Source organism: Petaurus breviceps, unplaced genomic scaffold (genome assembly GCF_028583685.1).
Source record: "Petaurus breviceps papuanus isolate PSGF00001 unplaced genomic scaffold, PetGlider_PUasm1.0 225, whole genome shotgun sequence".
In the NCBI taxonomy this organism is placed as follows: domain Eukaryota; kingdom Metazoa; phylum Chordata; class Mammalia; order Diprotodontia; family Petauridae; genus Petaurus; species Petaurus breviceps.
This window is the reverse complement of record NW_027185889.1, coordinates 16,011,480-16,034,118: the sequence shown is the minus strand read 5'-3', so window position 1 is coordinate 16,034,118 and position 22,639 is coordinate 16,011,480. Positions and strand designations below refer to the sequence as shown.

The 22,639-nt window shown below is 40.1% G+C and overlaps 1 protein-coding gene across 2 annotated transcripts in view; it reads left to right on the top strand.

The window, feature by feature from the left end:
- Nucleotides 1-928: 928 nt before the first annotated feature.
- Nucleotides 929-22,639, top strand: part of USP44 (ubiquitin specific peptidase 44) — a 44,830-nt gene continuing 23,119 nt past the window's right edge. The window contains exons 1-3 of one of the 2 annotated variants that reach the window (XM_069095185.1): nt 929-1,070; nt 19,577-19,643; nt 20,750-22,257. In XM_069095185.1, coding sequence (XP_068951286.1) covers nt 20,824-22,257 — 1,434 coding nt within the window. In that variant the 5' untranslated portion in view covers nt 929-1,070; nt 19,577-19,643; nt 20,750-20,823. The remainder of the gene's footprint in view (nt 1,071-19,576; nt 19,644-20,749; nt 22,258-22,639) is intronic. The other variant, XM_069095184.1, reaches the window with a different exon arrangement.

Here is a 22,639-nt window from a genome sequence, read left to right as displayed (position 1 = left end):
TTTTACTCCCACCAGTAATTGGGGCCTTTTGGAGACAAAAGCGAAGCTCCTGAAGTCGTTCTAGAAGGCCCTGGGTGGTGGACGGCGGTCACACGAATGCCACGACGTCCGGGTGAGTCACTGCCTGCGGGCTGGGAGCACCGCCGCTCTCCAGAGCTTGGGGTCTCCGAGGGGAACCCGAGCCCTGCGAACCAGCTCCGAGATGCCAAGGCAGCCGCGGGAGGCAGGGGGCGGAGATAGGAGGGAGAGGAGAGTCCTGGCTCGGTGGGAGGCCTCCTGGAGCTGCAGCGACAGGTGGGAACAAGAGCCGAGGCGGCCAGCCCCACGGAGCTTGGGGAGCTTCTCTTCTGGAGGCCCCTCAGTACCCGAGCGAGCCCGTGCAGGAAGTGCAGCCTCCTTAGGAGTTGTGGTGGCTTTTATCACACTTGCGGTAGTTATCTCGTTTCCCCTCGCACCCCGCCACTTTGTGCAATCTGGCAGATTATCCAGATAACTGGAAGCGGCGGCCCCACGCGCGCACTGGGGCCAAGCGCACTGGGGCCAAGCCCAGGGGCCAACTGACTCACACTTGCGAGGATGAGTAACTACTCTCCTAGAGCAGTCTTTTTTCCCTCCATTTCAAATGAGGGAATGAGGCGTGCCTGTCACCCGTGGGGGGGAAGAGAAGATGCATCAGTAAAACCTTTCTAACAATCAGGCGCAGCAGCCCGAGTCTGGGTAGCCGAGCGAGGGGGAGGATGCTCGGGCCAGAGGCTTCCGAAGCCAGCCGCACGCCGAGCAGGAAGTCCATTCACAGAGTGAGGCGCTCAGGGAGATTTCCCTGACACAGACCATGTGCCCCGCCCCCGGCCCCGCCCCCAGCCCGAGCTCCCCAATTGGACGCGCCGGAGGCGGGGCCCGGGGCTGAAGCTCGAGGGAGGCGTGGCCGGAGTCTGGCGTCACGGCGTGACGCAGGCGGCCGGTTCTCGACCGCCGCCGCCGCTACCGCCACCGCTGCTGCTGCTCCCGCCACCGCCGCCTCCGCCGTACCGGGTGGCGAGCTCGCAAGATGGCAGCTCTGGCTGCGCCCGGTGAGTGAGCGGCCGGGCGGCGCGGGGGCGGGAGCGCGAGAGAGGGCGGTCCGGGCGCGGAGGGCGGTCCTGGCGGCGGCGGCGGCGGCGGCGGGAGCGGGACAGAGGAGTTTCCCGGGTCTCGGCAGGGGGAGGGTCCCGGGGGCGCGGCGTGAGGCGGAGCGGGAGGTCCCGCGAGGTGGCCCCTGGGGCCAGGGCCTGAGCCGGGGCCCGGGGCCGGACCGGCGGCGGGCTGCGGAGGCCGGGCCCTGCCTCTGGGCGGCGGCGGGCGCAGGACCAGGAGGTTTCCTGGGAGTTTGGATTTGGCGCCTCTGGGAAGTTTCTCTGCGTTCTCGGCGTCCCGGGCCCGGGGGACGGCGCGGACAGGCGGCGCGCGCGCCCCGGGCCGGCCGCGAGGGAGGGGGCAGGGCGCGAGCCGGGCGGGAGGCCGTCAGTCCGCTAGTCGGTCTGTCCGTCTGTCAGCCGGCCGCCCCGCCGCGCAGCCTGCACCTGCCGCCGCTCCCCCGGCACGGCAGGAGCCGCCTGCACCTGGCTCCAGCGTCCCCGAAAAGTGTGCCCACCTGGCCCCGCCCCCCCAGGCCCGGCTTTTGGGGGGGGGGCGGAGAAAGGGGGGCGCGGACGGGGGGCAGCCGCGGGCCTGGAGCCCGGCACTCTTTGTTATGGGCCCGGGGCGGCCGCGCGGTCAGTGCTCAGGCTAACTTGGAACTGGACTTTGGAGGGGCCGCCGGCCCCTGGGAAGCGCCTACTGTGTGCGGGGCGCTGCGCTGCGGAGACAAAGAAAGGCAGAGAGAGACGGGAGGAGAGAAGAGAGAGAGGGAGAGAAAGCTAGAGAGGATGGAGAGAAGAAGGGAGGGAGGGAAAGATAGAGGATGGAGAGAGGAGAGGGAGGGAAAGCTAGAGAGGATAGAGAGAGAAGAGGGAAGGAAAGCTAGAGAGGATGGAGAGAGAAGAGAGGGAGGGAAAGTTAGAGGATGAAGAGAAGGGGGAGAGAGAAGAGGGAGGGAAAGATAGAGGATGGAGGGAAAGAGGATGGAGAAAAAGAAGAGGGAGGGAAAGATAGGATGGAGAGAGAAGAGGGAGGGAAAGAGAGGATGGAGAGAAGAGGGAGGGAAAGATAGAGGATGGAGAGAAAGAGAGGGAGGGAAAGAGGATGGAGAAAAAGAAGAGAGGGAGGGAAAGAGGATGGAGAGAAAGAAGAGAGGGAGGGAAAGATAGGATGGAGAGAAAGAAGAGGGAGGGAAAGCTAGAGAGAGGAAGGAGAGAGATAAAAGAGGGAGGGAAAGCTAGAGAGAGGAGGGAGAGAGATAAAAGAGGGAGGGAAAGCTAGAGAGGATGGAGAGAAAGAGGGGGGGAAAGCTAGAGAGGATGGAGAGAGATAAAAGGGAGGGAAAGCTAGAGAGGATGGAGAGAAGAGAGGGAGGGAAAACTAGAGAGGATGGAGAGAGAAGAGAGGGAGGGAAAGCTAGAGAGAGGAGGGAGAGATAAAAGAGGGAGGGAAAGCTAGAGAGGGAGGGACAACTAGAGGATGGAGAGGAGGAAGAGAGGGAGGGAAAACGAGAGAGAATGGAGAGAAGGGGGAAAGAGAAAAGGTAGGGAGGGAAAATGTGAGGATGGAGAGAAGGAGGGAGACAGGAGAGGACAGCTAGAGAGAAAGGCGAGATGACAAAGAGAAGGAGAGAGGAAAATGGAGGGGGAGATAGTCTGCTAGATAGAGACAGAGGAGAGGCAGGGGGAAAGAAAGAAGAGATAAAAGCTAAGTTTGAGAGCCTCATGTGAATGGAAGACTCAGGTACACTAGCAAGTTTGAATGCCATCTTGAGACAGACTGCTTTTAAACTTGTCAGTCCAGTGTAGTGGAAAAGAGGAGTCCAGTGTTTTTTTGAGATGGTTAAGGTTGAGCTCCAAATTTTGTGCCAGACTGAATTGTGTTCTCAATTTTTAATTTAATGTCTCCAGGGGTGGAATGGAAGATATTTAGTAAATGTAGTGAGTGACCTCTTAACATAGCCATTTAGCCTCTCTCCTCTCCCCCATCCACTTTTTGCATCCCTACTCTCTTCACTCCATATCAACTTCTTTTTCAGTCTGGTAAATGCAGTTTTTTTTTTTAATCACTCCAAATTGAAGTTGATGAATGATGATTCTTACACTGCAAATTAGGTTGATATCATTGTCTACCTATCACATAGTAGGTAAGCTTCAGAAGTGCTTGTTGAATTGAGAAAATCCTAGATTCTTAAATGGGCTCCAAGAATTCTTCTACGATGTAGATTGTAAGGATTCTTTTTTCCACAATATTTTGGTGAAGTTTGATCAAACTTCTAGCGTCAAAGATTTTGTAATTTTATTTATGTATCTTAGACAATTTGGGGGATAAACTTTGGAGGGGAGGGGTCTTTAAAATGACAACTTGTCATTTGATTTGAATATTCCAAACATGTTCAATGTAAAATATTTAAGCCCTCTCTCCACTGGCCCCTTTTTTTCTTCTTGTTGTGGGTAAAAAATATTATATCTTGAATATATGGGGACTTTTTCTTCCCTGTAATTCATATCACCTCCTAACTCAACCACAGTTGAGAATTTTCTAATTTGTCTATATTATCAATCTAAAATCTTTTGTTTGAAATTCACAAAACCAAAAAAACCCCCCAAACCATTGTTTTTGTAGTTGGTTTGGAAATTCAGATGAATTTTCTGCTGAGATAACTTCTGAAGTGAGAAATAAGGAAAAGTGTTCTGGATTGATGGGTTTTTAGATGTCAGAGCAAAAGTATTCTAAAGCTTCTCAACTACCAGTTTCTTAGTAAATTGGTCATCTTAATAACCATGGTAGTGATTTTGGATTAGGGACTAGAAAAGGCATCTGTAGTATTTGTATTTTAGTTTGGAGATTTCTCTGAATAGATCTGGGAGGGCAGTTGTGTTTTAAGGTCAGTTTCTGGATTTAAATATGACTTGTCATGCTCAGTCTAGGGACAAGTCACACATAAAGGACTATCCCAGAAATACAGGGTTGATAGCCCTTATCCTCTTGGACGTAGCTTTGCTATGTAGCATCCCACCTTGCTATGGCAGTGCTTGTAATGGAATTTTACCTCTTGATTCCTTTTCACCCCCAGCAGGTCCTGTGCTGTTTGCCTTAGTGTTCCTAGAAGATGATACTAATAATAAGAGCTAGGATAAATACAGCCCTTTAAAGCTCACAGAATGCTTTGTATATATTATTATTTTACCCTCAAAGCTTGATGAAGTAGGTGCAGTATTATCCTTTTACTGATAAGGAAGCCTAGTCTGAAAGAGCTTTGAGTGACTTGCCCTGAACCACTGTAGAATTTAAACTCTGGTCTTTTTGATGCCAGCCAAGTAATCTATCCATTATGCTACCCACCTATGATAGTGTTTACATCCTTATTAATATTAAAAGACAAGATATTAGTCCCTAAAACTAGTAGGGTTTCTTAATTTTTTTTGACATGAAAATTATCAATAATGAATGTTGGGGCAACCAGGTGGCACAGTGAGTAACAGCGCTGGCCCCAGAATTGGGAGACCTGGGATTGGTTCCTACCTCAGATACTTACCACCCACACAAAATAGCTGGCTGTGTAACCTTGAGCAAATTACTTAACCCCAATTGCTTTAAAAAAAAAAATGAATGTTTAGTTTGCCTACTATGTACATGGTGATCGGGTGGGGGGCGGTGATATATCAAGTTTAAGATTATCCTTTTTTTTTTTAGAAATTTAGTCATAACATAATTCTTTGAAGTATAAGCGCATCTTGGACAGATCACCAAGCAACATTCCTTCTAATTGGGGAGGAGTGATGCAGAACAGTCCGTCAGCAAGTATTTATTAAGCTCTTAACAGTGCTGGAAGCTGTGTGCTAAACACTGGGGAGATTGAGAAAGACAGTAGGGAAAAGCAAAGGGTGGTTGAGACCTGGGAAATAAGGTGTTTTAGATGAGAGGAGGGTTTCAGGTTAATTCTGGAAGGGAACAGAAAGAATAGGGGATTATCAAAATAGCTCACATTTTTCTAAGGTTTCATAGTTTTCAAAGTTTACTCCCAACTCTAGAGTATAAATATCATCCCTGGTTTTTTTGTTGGTTTTTTTTTACAGATGAGAAAACTGAAGTGTGGAAGGTAGTGTTTTGCCCATAGGTTAGACAAGAAGTTGCAGACTCGCAAATTTTCCAACCATTGCTCTTTTCAGCTACTCTAAGAATTCTGGCCAAGCTGGGAAGAGGCACCTAAACAATGAATGAGAAAGCATCATATCACACAGGAAAAGTGTTGCAGTATTCTTATGAAATAAAGGACAGTTTTTTTGAATTGGCTGTACTTGGGGGTAAGGAGAAACCACCCTAATCTTCCGACTCAGGCTATAAATCCATTCTTAGCCACATTGATTGTGGGTGAGGTTGTTTTGTTTGTTTGGAGGGGAGAAAGTTGTTTAGGTCTTTAATGGAGACATCCTCTTATCTTTTCCTAAGCAAAATACCTGATAATGGCTCCAATTAAACATCTAAAAAAATCTGTTTGGATGTTCATAAACAGCTACTTATTTTGAAAAACTGATTTTGATACTGTCAGCCTTGAATAATCAGAGAAATAGCCAGGTTAAAGATTTCGAATATGCCACTTTTAGGATTTATTTCCTTTAGAAGGCTCCAAAAGGAGACTAGACTTTAATGAAATCAGAATGTTTTCTGTGATGTCTTTTCTCAAAATTTAAAAGCAATTTGTTCTGGTCATATGCAATGATGTTAATTTGATCTCTTCCTAATTTGCTTAAAGTGAAATACTCTGTGTTTAAGGACCTATAGTTTCACAGAAAGTTCCTGGAATATATTTCAGTCCCAGCATGTAAAGTTAAATTTCTTATAAATTAAGAGTCATGTAGAACTTTTCCTTTACCTGTGATAATAATTCCATAGCTAAAGGGTAGCTGTTTTTGAATAGTGAAGAGACGTGTTGATTCATCAGATCTTTATTATGTTGTTGAAAAAAATTACGCTCAGCAAATAAGCCTAATTTTTAAAATAGTTTCGGTTAACACTAAATTCCCACATCAGTTATCCTGCTATGCTAATTATATGAAAATTTGCAACTGTGGCAACAGCTTCAGTTTTTGCTGTTCTATAGTCTTTCAAAATGTGATTCAGAAAAATACCTATAGTTTTTGTATGTTACTTCATGCTCATTAAAAACACTACTATAAGGCATTGTAGCAAAACTTATGGTGAAACTCATCAGGTTAGTTGTTTTTCAAATATTCTCTGTAGGTGGTAGTTATACTTTGCTTTGAAAGACCTGTGTGGTTTCATAATTGTGGGCAAGATGTAGATCTCTAACCCTCCTGACAACTTTTCAGTGCTGAGGATTGTTATGTAGTTCTTCCTTATTCCCTGAGGAGACTTTTACTGCAAAAGAAAAAAAAAATTACACTTATCATATAGAAGAAATAAATATTTTTAAGTTTTTAATGCATTTTTACAAATACTCTTTCCTAAGTATTTGAAGTACAAGATATGAAATTATATACAGTTTAAAACACAAAATATTTGACTATAGTATATTTGACCCTTTTACTTTTCCCTCTACTGCCCTCTAGGCTACTGGGAGAAAAAAACCCAAAACATTGGATTTGATCAAGGTTCAAATCCTATAAGTTTGCTCCTTAAGATTTCTGCAAAATAATGGAGTAGGAGAGGGAAAGGGAGGATGGTTTAGCTAGATGGCCTTTAAAGATCCACTTCAGCCATTCTACTACCCCCCAGGAATATGTAGCTATCCATTTCCTTGATTTGTGTCATTCAGCTTTTTTGGGACTGTGCTAAAATACTTGGATGTCTAAGAAAAAGTGACTCTCCCTCCATTTCAGAGAGTTTATAATCTACTAGGAGGTGAGAAACCTGTACCTATGTAAGTAATTGTATTAGTTAGGAAATGGTAAAATGTTTTGAGTAGGAGAAACAGTGACCTTGGAGGTTTAAGAAGGAAACTTTTTCAGATGAAAGAAGTTGAGAAAAAGGTGACTTCTGAAATTTCTTTCTATATTAGAGAAAGGTGGAGAATGGGGATTCTGACACAGGCTTAGGAACAGGGTGGTAGAAAATTGAAAGAGAAAACTGGCTCAGGTTTTGAGCGAATCATAGATTAAAGTTGCAAGGTAGGTTAGAGCCGAATGGTTTTAGCAAGCCTTGAATGCCTTGCTAAAGAATTTGGTTTTTTGGTAGGAAGGTGGGAACCTCTGACTGTTCCTATTAATACACGAGTGTGATGTAGCTCTGTGCATGAGAAAGTCAAGGGAAGGAGGATGTGTTGGACAGGGGGGAGAATAATTGCAAGGGATTCAGAGGATATTTCAGTAGGTCTCAAAGGAGGGGAGGAGGAAGGCTTTTGTCCATAAAGGCTGTAGAAAAGATGAGAAGCTCCCCCCTCCAAAAAAAAAAGAACCAAGATTCAGAAGACTTTGATTCTAGTCCTATCCTTTTGCCCTTGGGCAGGAAACCTCTTGGATTTGATCTCTATTGATCTTTTTTTCTGTTTTCAGGTATGTCATGAGATTGAATGTGAAGGCACTTTGAGCTTTTTCAGAAGAAAGGACTTAGAGAGTTGTGGTATTATTGCAGGAGGGGCAAAAGGAAAATGGGAATAGTCCAGAATGTTGTGTTTTATCTGTGGTGGATGGAAAAATTCTCCCAAGGGCCAAACTATACCCTAAATTGCCTATTGAAAGCTGAGTTCCTTTATGTTAATCAAGATATCTGTAGGCAGAGATAGGAACTATAACGTGAAGTGGGGAATATGTTCCAGATGGGGTGTGTGTGAGAATGCAGGTGAGTAAATTCTTAGGAGGCTTTGCAAGTTAACAGAAGAGTAGCTGATGGGTTTTTAACATGAACAGTTATGAGATAATACATTTTATGTATCTGTATGTTCTTATAAAAATTATTTATTGACAAAATCTTGATATGGGAAATGCTAATAGGAAATATAAATAAATAGAAAAGGATTTGACAAATTTAGTAGTTAATTGACCAAGGAAGAAGGCTTCTAAGGGAAGCTGGGATCTCTTTTATTCATTTTCTCCCAAAGCACTTAAACAAATGGATTAAATTTTATTTTAGCACATATAAACCCTTAACACACAGTTGAGCTCCCCTTTCAAAAAAAACAAAAAACAAACCTCTCAAAAAGCCATAATAATATTAGTGATTACAACCTATTTCTTACCTTAGTAGTTTGTTGTTAAAGAACTAATGTGTTTTTTAAATTAGAGTCCGTGTTGTAAAATTTTTTTTCCAGTTTGAAATTGCTTTTATTTATATAGCTAGTAATTGTGCAATTTTTTTGGTTCTAATTTATTCACTGCATCATTCATATGTGTTTGTCATTCTTGTATATTACAATTTAATTTGTTCACTCGATGTTTGAGCTTATGTATTTTCCAAAGTTTTGCTACCATAAATAGTACTATCAGTATTTTCTTAGTAACAAGTCTTTTCTGATTACAAACACCTTTTTTCTGCTGGTAGTATTATAAGAATAGTTTCTTTATATATCCTTGGACTACTCAGTTTAGGAATGGCTCTTAGACTTGTCAGTTTCCCTGTAGATTTTTTTTTTAATCACACAGTTCCTGCACATTCATTTTCCAGCCAAGATTTTTTTTCTTGTTCTAGGAGCACTCATTCAAAAGCTTTTTACTTTTACATATCAAAGTAGTTGTTAATAAGTAGTTTCATAATTTCTGTTATGCACAGTTATATATTTATCTATTCACAGTTCTTTAACTTTTGAAAAGTTAAATTTTTGAAAAAAAATTTAGATCATTTATCCATTTGAAAATCACCGTAATGTATAAAGTTCTGCTTTAAATCTCTTTTATCCCAAATCCTTATCTACTTTTCCCAGCAGTTCTTAACAAATAAGTTATTTTCCCTAGTGCTTTTTGCCTTTGATTTATGCAGTGATGCACCTGTAATAACCAGTTCCACTGGCTAGCTTTTCTATTTTTAATCCAATACCAAATAGTTTTTAATAATTAATGTTTTATAATGTGATTTGGCACTTGGTATTGCCCAAGCTCCTTTTATTCCCACTCCCTCCTCATTCTTTTTACCGTTTATTACTCCATATGGGCTTTGTTTTTACTTTATCTAAAGTGTGACCTTAGTGGTTTGGTAAAGTGTTAAATCTGTAAATTATTTTGCTTAATAATGTCCTTTTTAAGGTATTTATGTGCTCTGTGGACATTGACTTACAACTTTTTTTAGAGGTTCTATTCAATTTCTGTGGGAATAGTTTTATAATAATATTTATAGAAGTCGTGTGTGTGTCTTGGTAGTTTGACTACCAGCTGTTTAACACATACTATGTTTAATGGATTTTCCATCTTTCCCTGTTAGTGAAATACAAAAATCTTACTATTTTGATGGGTTTCAATTCAACAAACATTTACTAAGCACCTGTTCTGGGCCAGGGCACTCTATTGACTGCTGGGGATGCAAAGACAAAAATCCAGTTCCTGTCCTCCAGAAGTTTCCCTGAAGGTGACTAGGGAGGACAACAAATACATGGATAAGTAAATACAAAAAAAAAAAAACACTAAATACAAAGTAATTTCAGGACTGGGGCATTAGGTAGACTTCATTGGGGAAGTGGCTGAATCGAGCTTATGAGGAGAGGGTGGGCTCTTAAGAGGCAGAGGTGGTGATGACCTCCTTCCTGGGATGTTCCTGCAGTGGGGAGGTGCTGAGGAGGAATCGTGGGCAGTAAACCTGTAATACTAGGCCGGAACCTGGTTGTGAAGGATGGTAAATGCCAGTCCGAGGATTGGGAAGTAAAGTGACCAGACTGGTGTTTTAGGAATTGTTGTGGATAATGTGTTGGGAGAAGAGAGATTGAAGGGGAGAGTCAAGTGAGGAGAGTGTCACCAGATGCAGGAGAACTGGTGCTGACTTGAGTTAGGCTGGTGGTCCTGGGAGTGAGGAAAAGAGGACAGATGAGAGAAGTGGTGAATGCAAAATTAACAACACTTGGCCCCTGATTGGATGGGAGAGAGTGCGGGAGAGTGACTGTAGCTGGTGGTGTAGAAATTGCATTTAACAGGAAGGAGCAAGGTGGAAGCTGCTGCTTTGCTGAAGCAATTCCCTTTTTAGTTTTTTGGTTGATTCCCTGGTGTTTTCTAAAGAAAAACATACGGTTCTCATGTAGAGATAATTTTGATTGAGTCAATTCTTAGTCCTTTATTTTTCCTTGTCTTTATCATCATTTAACATGTCATGTGCTATGTAAACCAAACGATAATGGGACTGTTGGATTCATTTTTGTGCCCAATAATTGGGAAACCTTTCACCATTTGCTACAAATGATGCTTACTTTTTCTTTTGAAAAATGCTTTTGATCATATTAAGAAAAGGTCCTTTAATTCATCTACTTCTAAATGTTTTTTTTTTTTTTTTTTTTTAGTTGTTTTTTTTTTTGGTTTTTTCTCCATCTGTTGATCATGTGGTGTTTTTTTTTTTCTTACTGGGATATTAATCATTTTCCTAAAGTTTAAATTCCTCGTTTAAATCTGTCAATTAGTGATAGTGACTGATTTTTTTTTATTATTGTTATCTCCTTACTGATTTTTATTCAGCATTTTTTCTTTGATGTTTCATCAGTGATACTGGTCTTGTACTTTCTCTGCTTTATCTCTCCCTGGATCATGTTTCTCTCTCAGAATTTGGTAGACTACTACCAATTTTTTTTTTCTGCTTTGTTTGAAAATAGTTTATGTAGGTGCAGCTAGGTGGTTCAGTGAATAGAGCACCGGCCCTGGAGTCAGGAGGACCTGAGTTCAAATTTGATCTCAGACACTTAACACAAAAACTAGCTGTGTGACCTTGGGCAAGTCACTTAAGCCCAATTGCCCTCCAAAAAAAAAAAAAGAAATTATGTAATATAGGGATTGTTCTTTAAATGACTTGTTAGAATTATTTTGTAAATGTATGAATCTAGAATTTTTCTGATTGATCATTTACTTTCTGTACTTAAGTGATACAGATTATTTATTCCTTATTTGTTAATCTTGTCATTTTCTATTTGTTGCAGATGCTCGTTTTGCAATATATTTTGGTATCATAGTTTCTGATAATTTTTTTCCACTTGCAGTGAATTATTTTCATTTTTTAGTTTTTAAAATTAAATTAGCTTAATGATATAAATTTTTGTCAGTATACTTAATCTTTTCTTGTTAAAGGTTTTCAGAAATATACATTTTCTGATTTTTTTAATTTTCCTTTTTTAAAACATAATTTTTTTTTAAAGAGCAAGCATTTATTTTTTTCTCTGTCCCAATTTCCTCCCCCCAATAACCTCCCTCCAGAAAAAAAGAAAGAAAATTAAAGCCCTCATAACAAATGTAGTACAGTCAAGCAAGGTAAGTTTCCTGGTTGACCATGTCCAAAAATGTATGTCTCAATTCTGTATTTTGAGTCCATCACCAAACTGGGTAGTTTGACACATCTTAGGGAATTTATCATTACATTGATCAGAGCACTGAGCTTTTTCAAAGTTGATGTATTTTAAAATAATGTCATTGTATAAATTGTTCTTCTGGTTCAGCTCACTTCATTTTGCATGAGTTCATACTAGTCTTCTCATTTTTCTCTGAAACTGGCCATTTCATTATATTTTATATCATTTAGTTGTTACCCAGTAATTGGGTATTTCCTTAGTTATTGAGTTTTCACCATTTTGAACAGAGCCGCTGTAAATATTTTTTTTAGATGGATACTTTTCCTTTTTTTCTCTTTTATTTTAATTTTTAAAATTTTCAAGTAAGTTTTTAAAAATTTAATTTCCCAGTAACCATTCTTCTCTCCCTTCCCACCATTGAATAAATTAGTTTGTATGTAAGTAATGTCCAAAAATGTATATGTTTCTTTGGGCATTTGAAATGTCATTGTCAAGTGGTATAAGTGGCATGTTTTCTTTTTGGATTAGTGGTTTATCATTGCTTAGAATTCTAAAGTCTTTAAAAGTTGTTTTTCTCTATAATGTACAAACTGTTCTTTTTCTGCTTATTTTACTTTGTATCATAAAAGTACAGTTTCCTCTGGAGCTTCCTGTTTCATCATTTCTTATGGCTCTATCATGTTCCATTACATTCATATACCATAGTTCCCCTTAGTTTCCAGTTTTTGGCTACCATGAAAAGAGTTGCTCTAAATGTTTTTGTACATACAGATCCTTTCTCTCTTTCTTCGATTTCTTTGGGGTCTAGGCTTACTAGTGGTGTTGTTGGGTCAAAGGGTATGCCCAGTTTTGTTAACTTTCTGGATATAGTTCTAGATTGCTTTATAGAATTACTGGACCAATTCACAGCTCCACCAGCAGTGCACAGCACCTCGCCCATTTGTCATTTAACTTTTTTGTCTGATGTCTGAGTTGCTAGTCTGATGAGTAGAACCTTAAAGTTGTTTTAATTTGTATTTATCTAATAGTGAGTTAGAGCATTAAAAAAAAGATTATTGATAGCTTGTTTTTCTTTCTTTGAAAATTACTTGTTCATATCCTCTGACCATTTTTATTGGAGAGTGGCTTAGTCTTAATCTTAGAAGTGAAAGTAAGTTTACCTTTAAACAAAGTTACTTTATCAGAGAAACTTGTTTCAAAGATTACTTATTTTTACTATTTTAGATGTCTGTGCAGAAATTTTAAAAATTTCATATCTAATTAAAATTGTCCATTTTGTTTTTATCACTTGTTTAGGTGTGAACTTTTTCCCTCATCTGTACATCTTAAAGGCATTTCCTTCTTTACTCCTCTACTTTACCTTTTATATCAAAGGGCTTTTTATAACTAGGTCATGTGTCCATTTGGAGCTTATCCTGGTATATGATCTGAGGTGTTGCTCTGAACCTGACTTCCAGACCAACATCTAGTTTTCCCAGAAGTTTTGCTAAATGATCATTCTCCCTGGCCCTGGGCTGTCTGGGTTCATCAGACACTAGGCTACAGTGTTTATTTGCTTTTTTGGTTCTGTAGCTTTCTCTTCTGTTCTGCCTGAGTCAGATTTCTCATACTCCACTTCACTTTTGATAAGGCAGCCTATAAATCCTTCTGTGAAGTTAGCTACTTAGTGCACGAGAAAGACTGAGAAACTCAGGTGAGGTCAATAAATCACCTTCCTGCATTAATAAAATGGTAGCCTGTTCTATTCTGGATACACCTAGATGACTTAGTAGATAGAGCACTGGGCCTAGAGTCAGGAAGACATGAGTTCAAATCCTGTCTCAGACACTTGCTATCTGTGTGGCCTTGGGCAAGTCATTATTAAAGTCATCATTGGAGAAAGACATGGCAAACTACTCTAGTATCTTTGCCAAGAAAACCAGTAGACAATATTGGCATGCAATGGTCCATGGAGTCACAAAGAATCAGACACGACTCAGTGACTGAACAGAAACAACAGATTCTATTCCATCGCACTTAGTACTGTGCCAAGCAGTTACCCAAATAAGTCCTTGAACATTATTCAAAGGGGGAAAGGGGAGGGGAATCATTGAACTAGCTGATGAATTCAACACATACTTACCAGATATAAGAATCTAAAGATAGTTGTCAGACTAGTAGAAACAGGGGTCATTTATACTCTTTGTTTTACTAGATTACAACTAGAATCATTCTTTTTCTTACAAACATGATAGCCTTATCATTGGTGAGCATATTTGGATCTTCCCCTAAAAAGTAAAACAGCCTCTAGTGAGCCAGATAAGGTCCCTCAGCTCCCTCATAATAAGCATGTACCTTCCATAATAGAGAATGGGGTTAAGAAAAATATTAGGTCTGTGTAAGTTTATCAGCAAGCACCCCAGCGTCCCCAGGGTGGCTGCCAACACAGGTTCTTAGATCTGCTTTGTTAAAGGAAAGCAACTCAAAAAGGGTTAACAAGTTTACTTTAATCAGTCAAATATATATATCGTTTACTTCATTCAGGGGAAAAAGGTCAGCACCCTGAACTTCGGAGTATATAGACAGAATTATCAAGACAAAGAAACAGATCAAGTAGACAGGTTTCCAAACTGTCCAACCATTACATCCATACCAAATCAACATCTGGTTTTTTCAAAGCCAGGGGGCTCTCAACAACGGCTTCCCAGAGTCTCATCTGATCAAATCACAGAACACTTCTTAAAGTGAGCCCCAAAACAAAGCCTCAAATCAGGGTTTATATAGCCTGCTCCTGGCTCAGAGAAGGTAACAACCTTCTGGACCCACTGGCCAATCAAAAAGTATCTACTGAAAAACAAGCCTGCCACCCCAGGCTCCAGGTGCACTTTAGCTTAGGGGCAGGGAAGATCTTAAAAATTTACATTCCCATTACAGTAAGAATTCTGAAATTATTCTCCTCTTCCCAAATTAACAGTTGAGATTCTGAAATCAACCCAGTTTTAACCCCAGATATAAGATTTAAAGCTAACTACAGAAGATACTTGTTAAGTTTTTTGTTCATGGGATTAGAACTCAATCAGAAAGGGACCTGTGAGGCTATCTAGTCCAGTTTTTTCATTTTACAGGTAAGGAAATTGAAGGCCAGAGAGCCAAGGTTGCACATGTAATAAGTGGTAGTGCTGGGATTTGAACTCAGGCCCTCTTGAGTCTTGATCCAGCCCTCCTCTGCTTTACATTGGAATAGGTGTTGATTCAGGAACAGCTTGGAAACTTGAACCCATCTTAAAGACCACATAATTTAAAACTTTGATAACTTTATAAGGGTGATGGAAATCTTTTTAAAGCAAATAAAGTTTAGGATAGTTAAATTGCTTAGTCAGAACTATTGTGTCTCACATACATTAGTTCAATTTAGCTAACAATTTATTAAGTACCTGCAGCGTTCTGAAATATTGATGGAATTACAAAATTTAGCTCCCTGCCCCCACAGCTAACAGTTTTGAAGGGAATATAACACATCCATACATGCACAAATGCTTTACAGATGTATTATAGTTAGGAAAGCTCTTTGAGACAGCTTTGGTATTTGAGATGAGCTTTTTTTTTTTTTAATTTTTTAATAAAAAAAAATTTTTGGAGGGGGAAGGTAGGGCAATGGGGATTAAGTGACTTGCCCAAGGTCACATGGCTAGTTTTTTGTGGTAAGTATCTGAGGCCAGATTTGAGCTCAGGTCCTCCTGATGCTAGAGCCAGTGTTCTATTCACTTCACCACCTAGCCATCCCCTTGAGATGAGCTTTTAAAAATGTGTGAATTCAACAGGTGAAGGAACTGAAGGAGGAGGACATAGACACAGAAGACCCAACCCAGTGTGTGCGTTCTGTGGTAGAGTTAGGCTGTAGTATCAAACAATAGGGAGAGAAATAATTTGAAGGCCAGATTCTCCAGTCGATAAATGGTCAAAGGATATGAATAGGCAGTTTTCAGATGAAAAAATCAAAGATATCTATAGTAGTATGAAGAAGTGCTCTAAATCACATTTGGTTAGAGAAATGCAAGCCACTATGTCCTGAGGTAATCTTTTCCACTTTGGGACAGCTCTGGTTGTTAGGAATTTTTTCCCCTGACATCAAGCCTAAAAGTTACTTCTTTGTAACTTCTTCCCATTGCTTCTGGTTCTGTCCTGAGGTCAAACAGAACAGGAACAATGGTGGTAGCCCTTAAAATATTCAATTTATATGTTTTATTTGATTTTTAAAATTTTATTGTTTATTTTTAATTTATTCCAAATTCTCTCCCTCACCCCATCTCCCTCATATATTGAGAAGGCAAGTAGTATAACATAAATTATACATTGTGAAATCATACAGATATATTTCCATATTGGCCATCTTGCAGGAAAAAAAGCATAAAGCAAAAAAAAAATTATACTTTAATTTATAGTCAGAGCTTTATCAGTTCTCTCTCTGGAGGTGGACAGCATTTTTCATCACGAGTCTTTCAGAATTGCCCAGAATCGTTGTTTAAAGCAGTGTAGCTAAGTCTTTCAGACTTGATCATCATTACAATATTGCTCTTACTGTGTTTCTCCTAGTTCTGCTCACTTCACTTTGCATCAGTTCATATGTCTTCCCAGATTTCTCTGAAGCCATCCCCTTTGTTAATTTTTATATAGCACAGAAGTAGTCCATGACATTCATTTACCACAACTTGTTCAGCCACCCCCCAGAAAGCTGCTATAAATATTTTTGTCTATGAGTCCTTTTCCCTTTTCTTTGATATCTTTGGGATACAGACCTAGAAGTGATAATGCTGAATCAGAGGATATGCACAGGTTAAAGGCCTTTGGGCATAATTCCAAATTTTTCTCCCAAATGGTTGACCCAATTCACAACTCCAACAATGCATTAGTTTCCCTCTATTCCCACATCCTAAGATTTGTCATTTTCCTTCTCAGTCATGTTAGCCAGTCTGATGGATATGAGATAGTATTCTTGCTTGAGTAGTTTTAATTTTCATTTCTCTAATCAATAGTGATTTAGAGCATTTTTTCATTTGACTATAGATACTTTTGATTTCTTCTTCTGAAAACTGTCATATCATCTCTAATTTATCAATTGGGGAATAACTTTTATTTTTCTAAATATGACTGAGTTCCCTATATATTTGAGGCGTTTATCAGAGAAACTGTCTGTAAAAATTTTTCTCCCATTTTCTGCTTTAAAATAATTGAACACAGGGGTGGCCAGGTAGCACAGCGAGTAAGAGCACCAGCCCCAGAGTCAGGATGACCTGGGGATCGAATCCGGACTCAGATACTTAGCACCACACCCAGAAATAACTGGCTGTGTAACCTTGAGCAAGTTACTTAACCCCAATTACTTTTATTGAACACAACTATTATGGTTGTCCCTGAGTTTTTTTCTCTTTGAGATAAATATTCCCAGTTTCTTCATGTATCCTTTCTGTGACATTGATTCAGTCCTTTACCATATTGGTTGCCTCTCTGAATGTTCTCTGGCTTATGATATTGTCCAAAACTGTGGTGCCCAGAACTGAGTACAGTATTTCTCATGTGGACTGAGGAAGATGAAGACAATCACTACCTTGTTTCTGGGACCTATAGCTCTCAGTGCTGCATATTCTTACTTCCAGTCCATTAAAACTCCAAGATCTTTTTAATACAAATCACAACTTTTTGAACTCTAGCTGAAGACTTTAAAAAATTCATCATACACATTCACCCCAGCGCTTTAATCTGTTAAAATTCTTTTGGATCCAGGGTCAGCTAGGTGACTGTGTTCTATTCTCTGGCCCTGGACTCAGGAGAACCTGAGTTCCAGTGCAGTCTCCGACACTTAATTAGCGGTATGACTGGGCAAGTCACCTAACCCCATTTGCCTTTAAAAAAAAAACGCCTTTTGGATCCAGACTCTACTGTTATTTCCCCACCTAAATATCATTTCCAGATTTTATAAGCATGCTATTTGTGCCTTAAACTTAAAAGTTACCAATAAAAATATTAAACTGAGTGGAGCCAAGTACAGATCCCAAGACCTGGATCAGTTTATTAGAAATATCCTTCTAGATCTTCTCACTAACCCCTACTTTTGGGGTCTGCTGTGTAGCCAGTTCTAAATGTACCTTGAACTCACCTATTGTCTACCTAAAGAATATTATGAGATATTTTATCAGATTCTTTGCTGACACAGGTTCATATTTGTACATCTGTGCGCACACTCAGGCATTCAGGTTCGTTGAAACACACACCAACAGCTACTTTCTTTCCCTTTTTCATTTTCCCAGAAGGGCAAATTGGTAGCCAAGGGAAAATGCTAAAACAAAACAAAAAGATTGTGAATGTTCTTTTAAGATTCTTTCCCCCCCAAAAAAGACCAAGGAAACTACTTATAAATGAAGGGGGTCCACAGCATCTAGAAGCAAATACTAGAGCATACACAAATACTAGTGGGAAAGTATTTGGAGTCCTAGATTTCTGTGGTAGTCAGTTTCCCATCTGAAAGAAAAATGGGAAAATATGCATTTTTAGCCTCTTTGACCACTAGAGGGTGTACTTTTGTTAAAATAAAATGCTAATTGAATTTATACACTATCTAGGAAAGCTCTATGAGCTTTTCATGATAAATGAGACAAGTGTCTATGCAGAGAAGTTGGAAGTGAAATTGAGCTACTCTTTAGGTATCATTGAGACAGCATTAATTAATCTGCTATACAACAATCATGATATAAGGCAGTACAAAGACCTGTTGGAGGGAACAACATATATAGCAATAACTTTATAAAAAATCTGAACAAAGTAAATACAAAATAATTTCAGTACAAGTGGGTGCTAATAACTGGGGAATCACCCTAGGCCTTCTCTAGGAGGTGCTGTGTGTGAGATTGGCCTTGGAGGAAGGTGAAGATTAGGAGGAAGGGGGTTCCAAGCATAAGAGGCAGCAGTCTTTGTAAAAGGCACTCTGGTGAAATATGGAAAGTAAGGTAGAGGGCTGTGAGTGTGTCTGGGAAGCAGAGGCTATGCACAAAGACTTAGTGGAGGGTGGAATGGAGAGGAGAGAGACTTGAGGCTAGCATTTCAATTAGAAACCTAGTAAGTCACACAGAATTTATTTGTGTTAATTGTGTGCCAGTCATTGGGATACAAAGAAAGGTGGAAACACTAACACAATCTCTGCCCTCAAGAAGTTTACATAACAAGCAGGGGAGGGACAGTTTGTTTTTGAAGAAGGATTTCCTTTTTATTAAGAAATTTAGGGGCTGCTAGGTGGCCCAGTGGCAGAAGTGAGTAAAGCGCATCACGGGCCCCTGAGTCAGGAGGACCTGACCTCAGACACTTAACACCCACACAAAAAAAACTAGCCATGTAACCTTGGGCAAGTTACTTAACCCTAATTGCCCTTCAAAAGGCAAAAAGAAAAAAAAGAAATTTATTATTTTTATTTTTCAAGTTAGCCTGTTTCTTTTTCTAACTTCCTTTCTGAGCAAATAAATTCTGGAAAACATCTAAATATATATTTTTGCATTGACCATTTAAAAAAATACATATCCCTACATTCCAAGTTGATCACCTCTGTTAATAAGTGAGTAGCATATTTCATTTTCATTCCTTTGAACTTGTGATTTAACACTTTATTGGCACTCTGGTATCTTTCTCTCAAAGGTATTTTTCCTCTAATCCTGTTATCATTGTATGAATTGTTTCATTTCTGTCTGTCATCAGTTCATAAAGATTACTCTAGTTTCCTTTGTGAAATTACCCATTTAATCGTATCTTTTGACACAGTAATATTTCATTCCATTTTTATACACAATTTGTTTAGCCATTCTCCAGTAGATTATTAATACCGTAGCATTAGTTTCCAATTTTTGCCTACCATGAAAAGAATTGCTGTAAAGTATTTCTATACATATGGATCTTTCTCTTTTAAAAAAAAATCTTTGGGGATATAGGCCTGGTAGTGATATTTTAGCCAGGTCAGAAGGTATAATCAGTATGGTAATTTTCTGGGCATAATTCCAAATATCTTTCCAGAGTGAAACCAGAGCTCCAACAATAGTGCACTCGTGGACCTGTTAGAGGAGACAGCATATTACTAAAGGTACATATATTTAGTTTAGAAGAAAGGTAATGCTTGGTTCAGGTGAGAGGTGATACAGACCTAAATTAGGGTTGGTGGCTTCTAGGAGTAGAGAAAAGGGGATAGTGGCAAGAGATGGGGATGTAGAATTTATGAGACTTGGCAACTGGCTGAAATTGGGATGTGAGGTAGAATGAAGAACTGAGGATGACTGAGGTTGGAAACCTAGGTGGCAAGAAGGATCTTGGTCCTTTTAATAGAATTAGGGAATTTGGGAAGAAGGGACAGTGGTTCCTATGGGACTTGCGGTTGAAAATGTTCAATAGGCAGTTGGTGATGTGGAACTGGAACTCAGGAGAAACATCAGAACTAGGTGTTTAGATGCAGAGAGATGGGAGTTGAACTGATGGGAGTTGGTGAGATCACCAAAAAGAGAGGGTAGAGAAAAGGAACCAGTATAGAGCCTTGGGACCCAATTACTGAAGGCACAGGGAGGGATCAGGACTGAGGAATGGGCTGAGAGATAGAGAACCAGTAGATAACAGTGCCATGAAAACCCAAGGAGGAATTAAGAGAGGATGACACAATGAACACCATCAGTTGGTACAGAGAGGTCAAGAAAGGATGAGGACTGAGAAGAAGCCAGTGAATTGACAATTAAGAGATCACCGGTAGCCTTGGAGGGAGCAATTTCAGAGGAGTGAGATGGGAAGCCAGATTTCAGAGACTGAATAGTGACAGGAGAAGAATTGAAGATGAAAAGTAAAGGATGGCTTTCCCTTGAAGTTTCAGAAAGTGAGGAGGAGAGAGGTATAGGTAGATGAATACCTGAAGGGAAAGTTAATAAGATGATCAATTGAGTTAATGTATATAAAGCTTCTCTTCATATAAGCATTAGTCGTTAGTACTAGGGCCAAATAAAGAGCACTTTTTTTAATGGTTGAGAGAGGCAGCGAGGATGTAAGTAGCTATGGAGAGGTCAATGAAATAAAGGCTACACCTGTTACTTTGACAAGCAGATCAGAAAAGGGAAAGAAAAACATTGTTCAGTAGCACTTCTGAAATTACCATTGTACTAAAAAGTTTTGTTTTAATTGTACTAGAAGCTGATATTCTTTTGTGTTTAGTTTTCAGATTCAAGTTATGGACAAAAACACATTCGGATTATGTATTTCTCAGCTAGACTGCATAAACATTAACAATGGATAAATGCAAGCATATTGGGCGGCTTCGGCTTGCTCAAGATCATTCCATCCTCAATCCTCAAAAGTGGCATTGTGTGGATTGTAATACTACAGATTCGGTGTGGGCTTGCCTCAGCTGTTCTCATGTGGCATGTGGAAGATACATTGAAGAACACGCACTCAAGCACTTTCAGGACAGTAACCATCCAGTAGCATTGGAGGTGAATGAGTTGTATGTTTTCTGTTATCTTTGTGATGACTATGTTCTTAATGATAATGCAACTGGTGACTTGAAATTATTGCGGAGTACACTGAGTGCAATCAAAAGTCAGAATTATGACTGCACTACTCGGAGTGGAAGAATTTTACGCTCTATGGGTACCAGTGATGACTCTTACCCTTCCCATGGCGGTGCCCAAGCTCTCCTTCGAGATGAAGATCAGATGTTCACTGCCCTTTGGCATAGGAGGAGGATGCTGATGGGCAAAGTATTTAGATCTTGGTTTGAACAAACTCCCATTGGGAAAAGGAGATTAGAAGAAGAAAGACTTCAGGGAGAAGCAGAAGCGAAAAGAGAGGAAGCAAGGAGAAGACGACAGGAACTGAAGCGTCAGTTTAAGGCAGAAATGGAGAGAATGCCTCCCAGGAAAAGTTCACGTTTGCAAGGCCTTGCCAGGTCTGGCATTATAGAAATGTTCCCTATAAAGAAACTTGCTCATAGCCCGGCATCACCAGTGACTGGTAAAAAAGCATCTACCTCACATGAAATAGGATTTAAAAAAGTGAGTGATTCCCCTGTCAAACGAAGACCAACAGTGACTCCTGGGGTAACAGGATTGAGGAATTTGGGCAATACCTGCTATATGAATTCCATTTTGCAGGTATTGAGTCATTTACTTATTTTTCGGCAATGTTTTTTGAAATTGGATCTGAACCAAACTCAAGAATTGCTGGCTACAGCTGCTAGTGGGAAGACTAGATCTTCTTGTAAACATCCACCAATCACAGATTCTGTGTTTCACATAAAAGAGAATCCAGAAAAACATAAAGGTTCTCCTGGGTCAAGACGCCCAAGTCTGTCTTCAGGTTTAAGTGGTGGGGCATCTAAAAGCAGGAACATGGAACTTATTCAGCCCAGGGAGCCAAGTTCCAAATACATTTCTCTTTGTCATGAACTGCATACCCTTTTCCAAGTTATGTGGTCTGGAAAATGGGCACTGGTGTCCCCATTTGCCATGTTACACTCAGTGTGGAGGCTAATACCAGCATTTCGTGGTTATGCCCAGCAAGACGCTCAGGAATTTCTCTGTGAACTTTTGGATAAAGTACAACATGAACTAGAGACAACGGGTACCAGGTATCCAGCTCTCATCCCCAGTTCTCAAAAGAAACTTATCAAACAGGTTTTGAATGTGGTGAATACCATCTTTCACGGACAACTTCTTAGTCAGGTACGAGTTGTTTTTATTATGTTGCTGTTTTAAGTTTTTGGTTTGGGTAATGTTTTGGGAAGCATTATTAAATATACCATCCTAGATAGAGAACTCTGAATCCTCGCTCTGTAGCACTATTAAAGGGACAGCTAGGTGGTGAAGTGAATAGGGTACTGACCCCGGAGTCAGGAGGACCTGAGTGAAAATCTGGCCTCAGACATGTGACACACTTAGTAGCTATGTGACCCTGGGCAAGTTACTTAACCCCAGTTGCCTTGCCTTTCCCCCTCCAAAAAAAAGAGAAGTATCAAGCAAAGAAAATTTAGTTCAAAAAGACTTCTTTGTTCAGAGGAATTGGCTACAATGAATATGAAACTAATTTCTAACATTAGAAATGTTA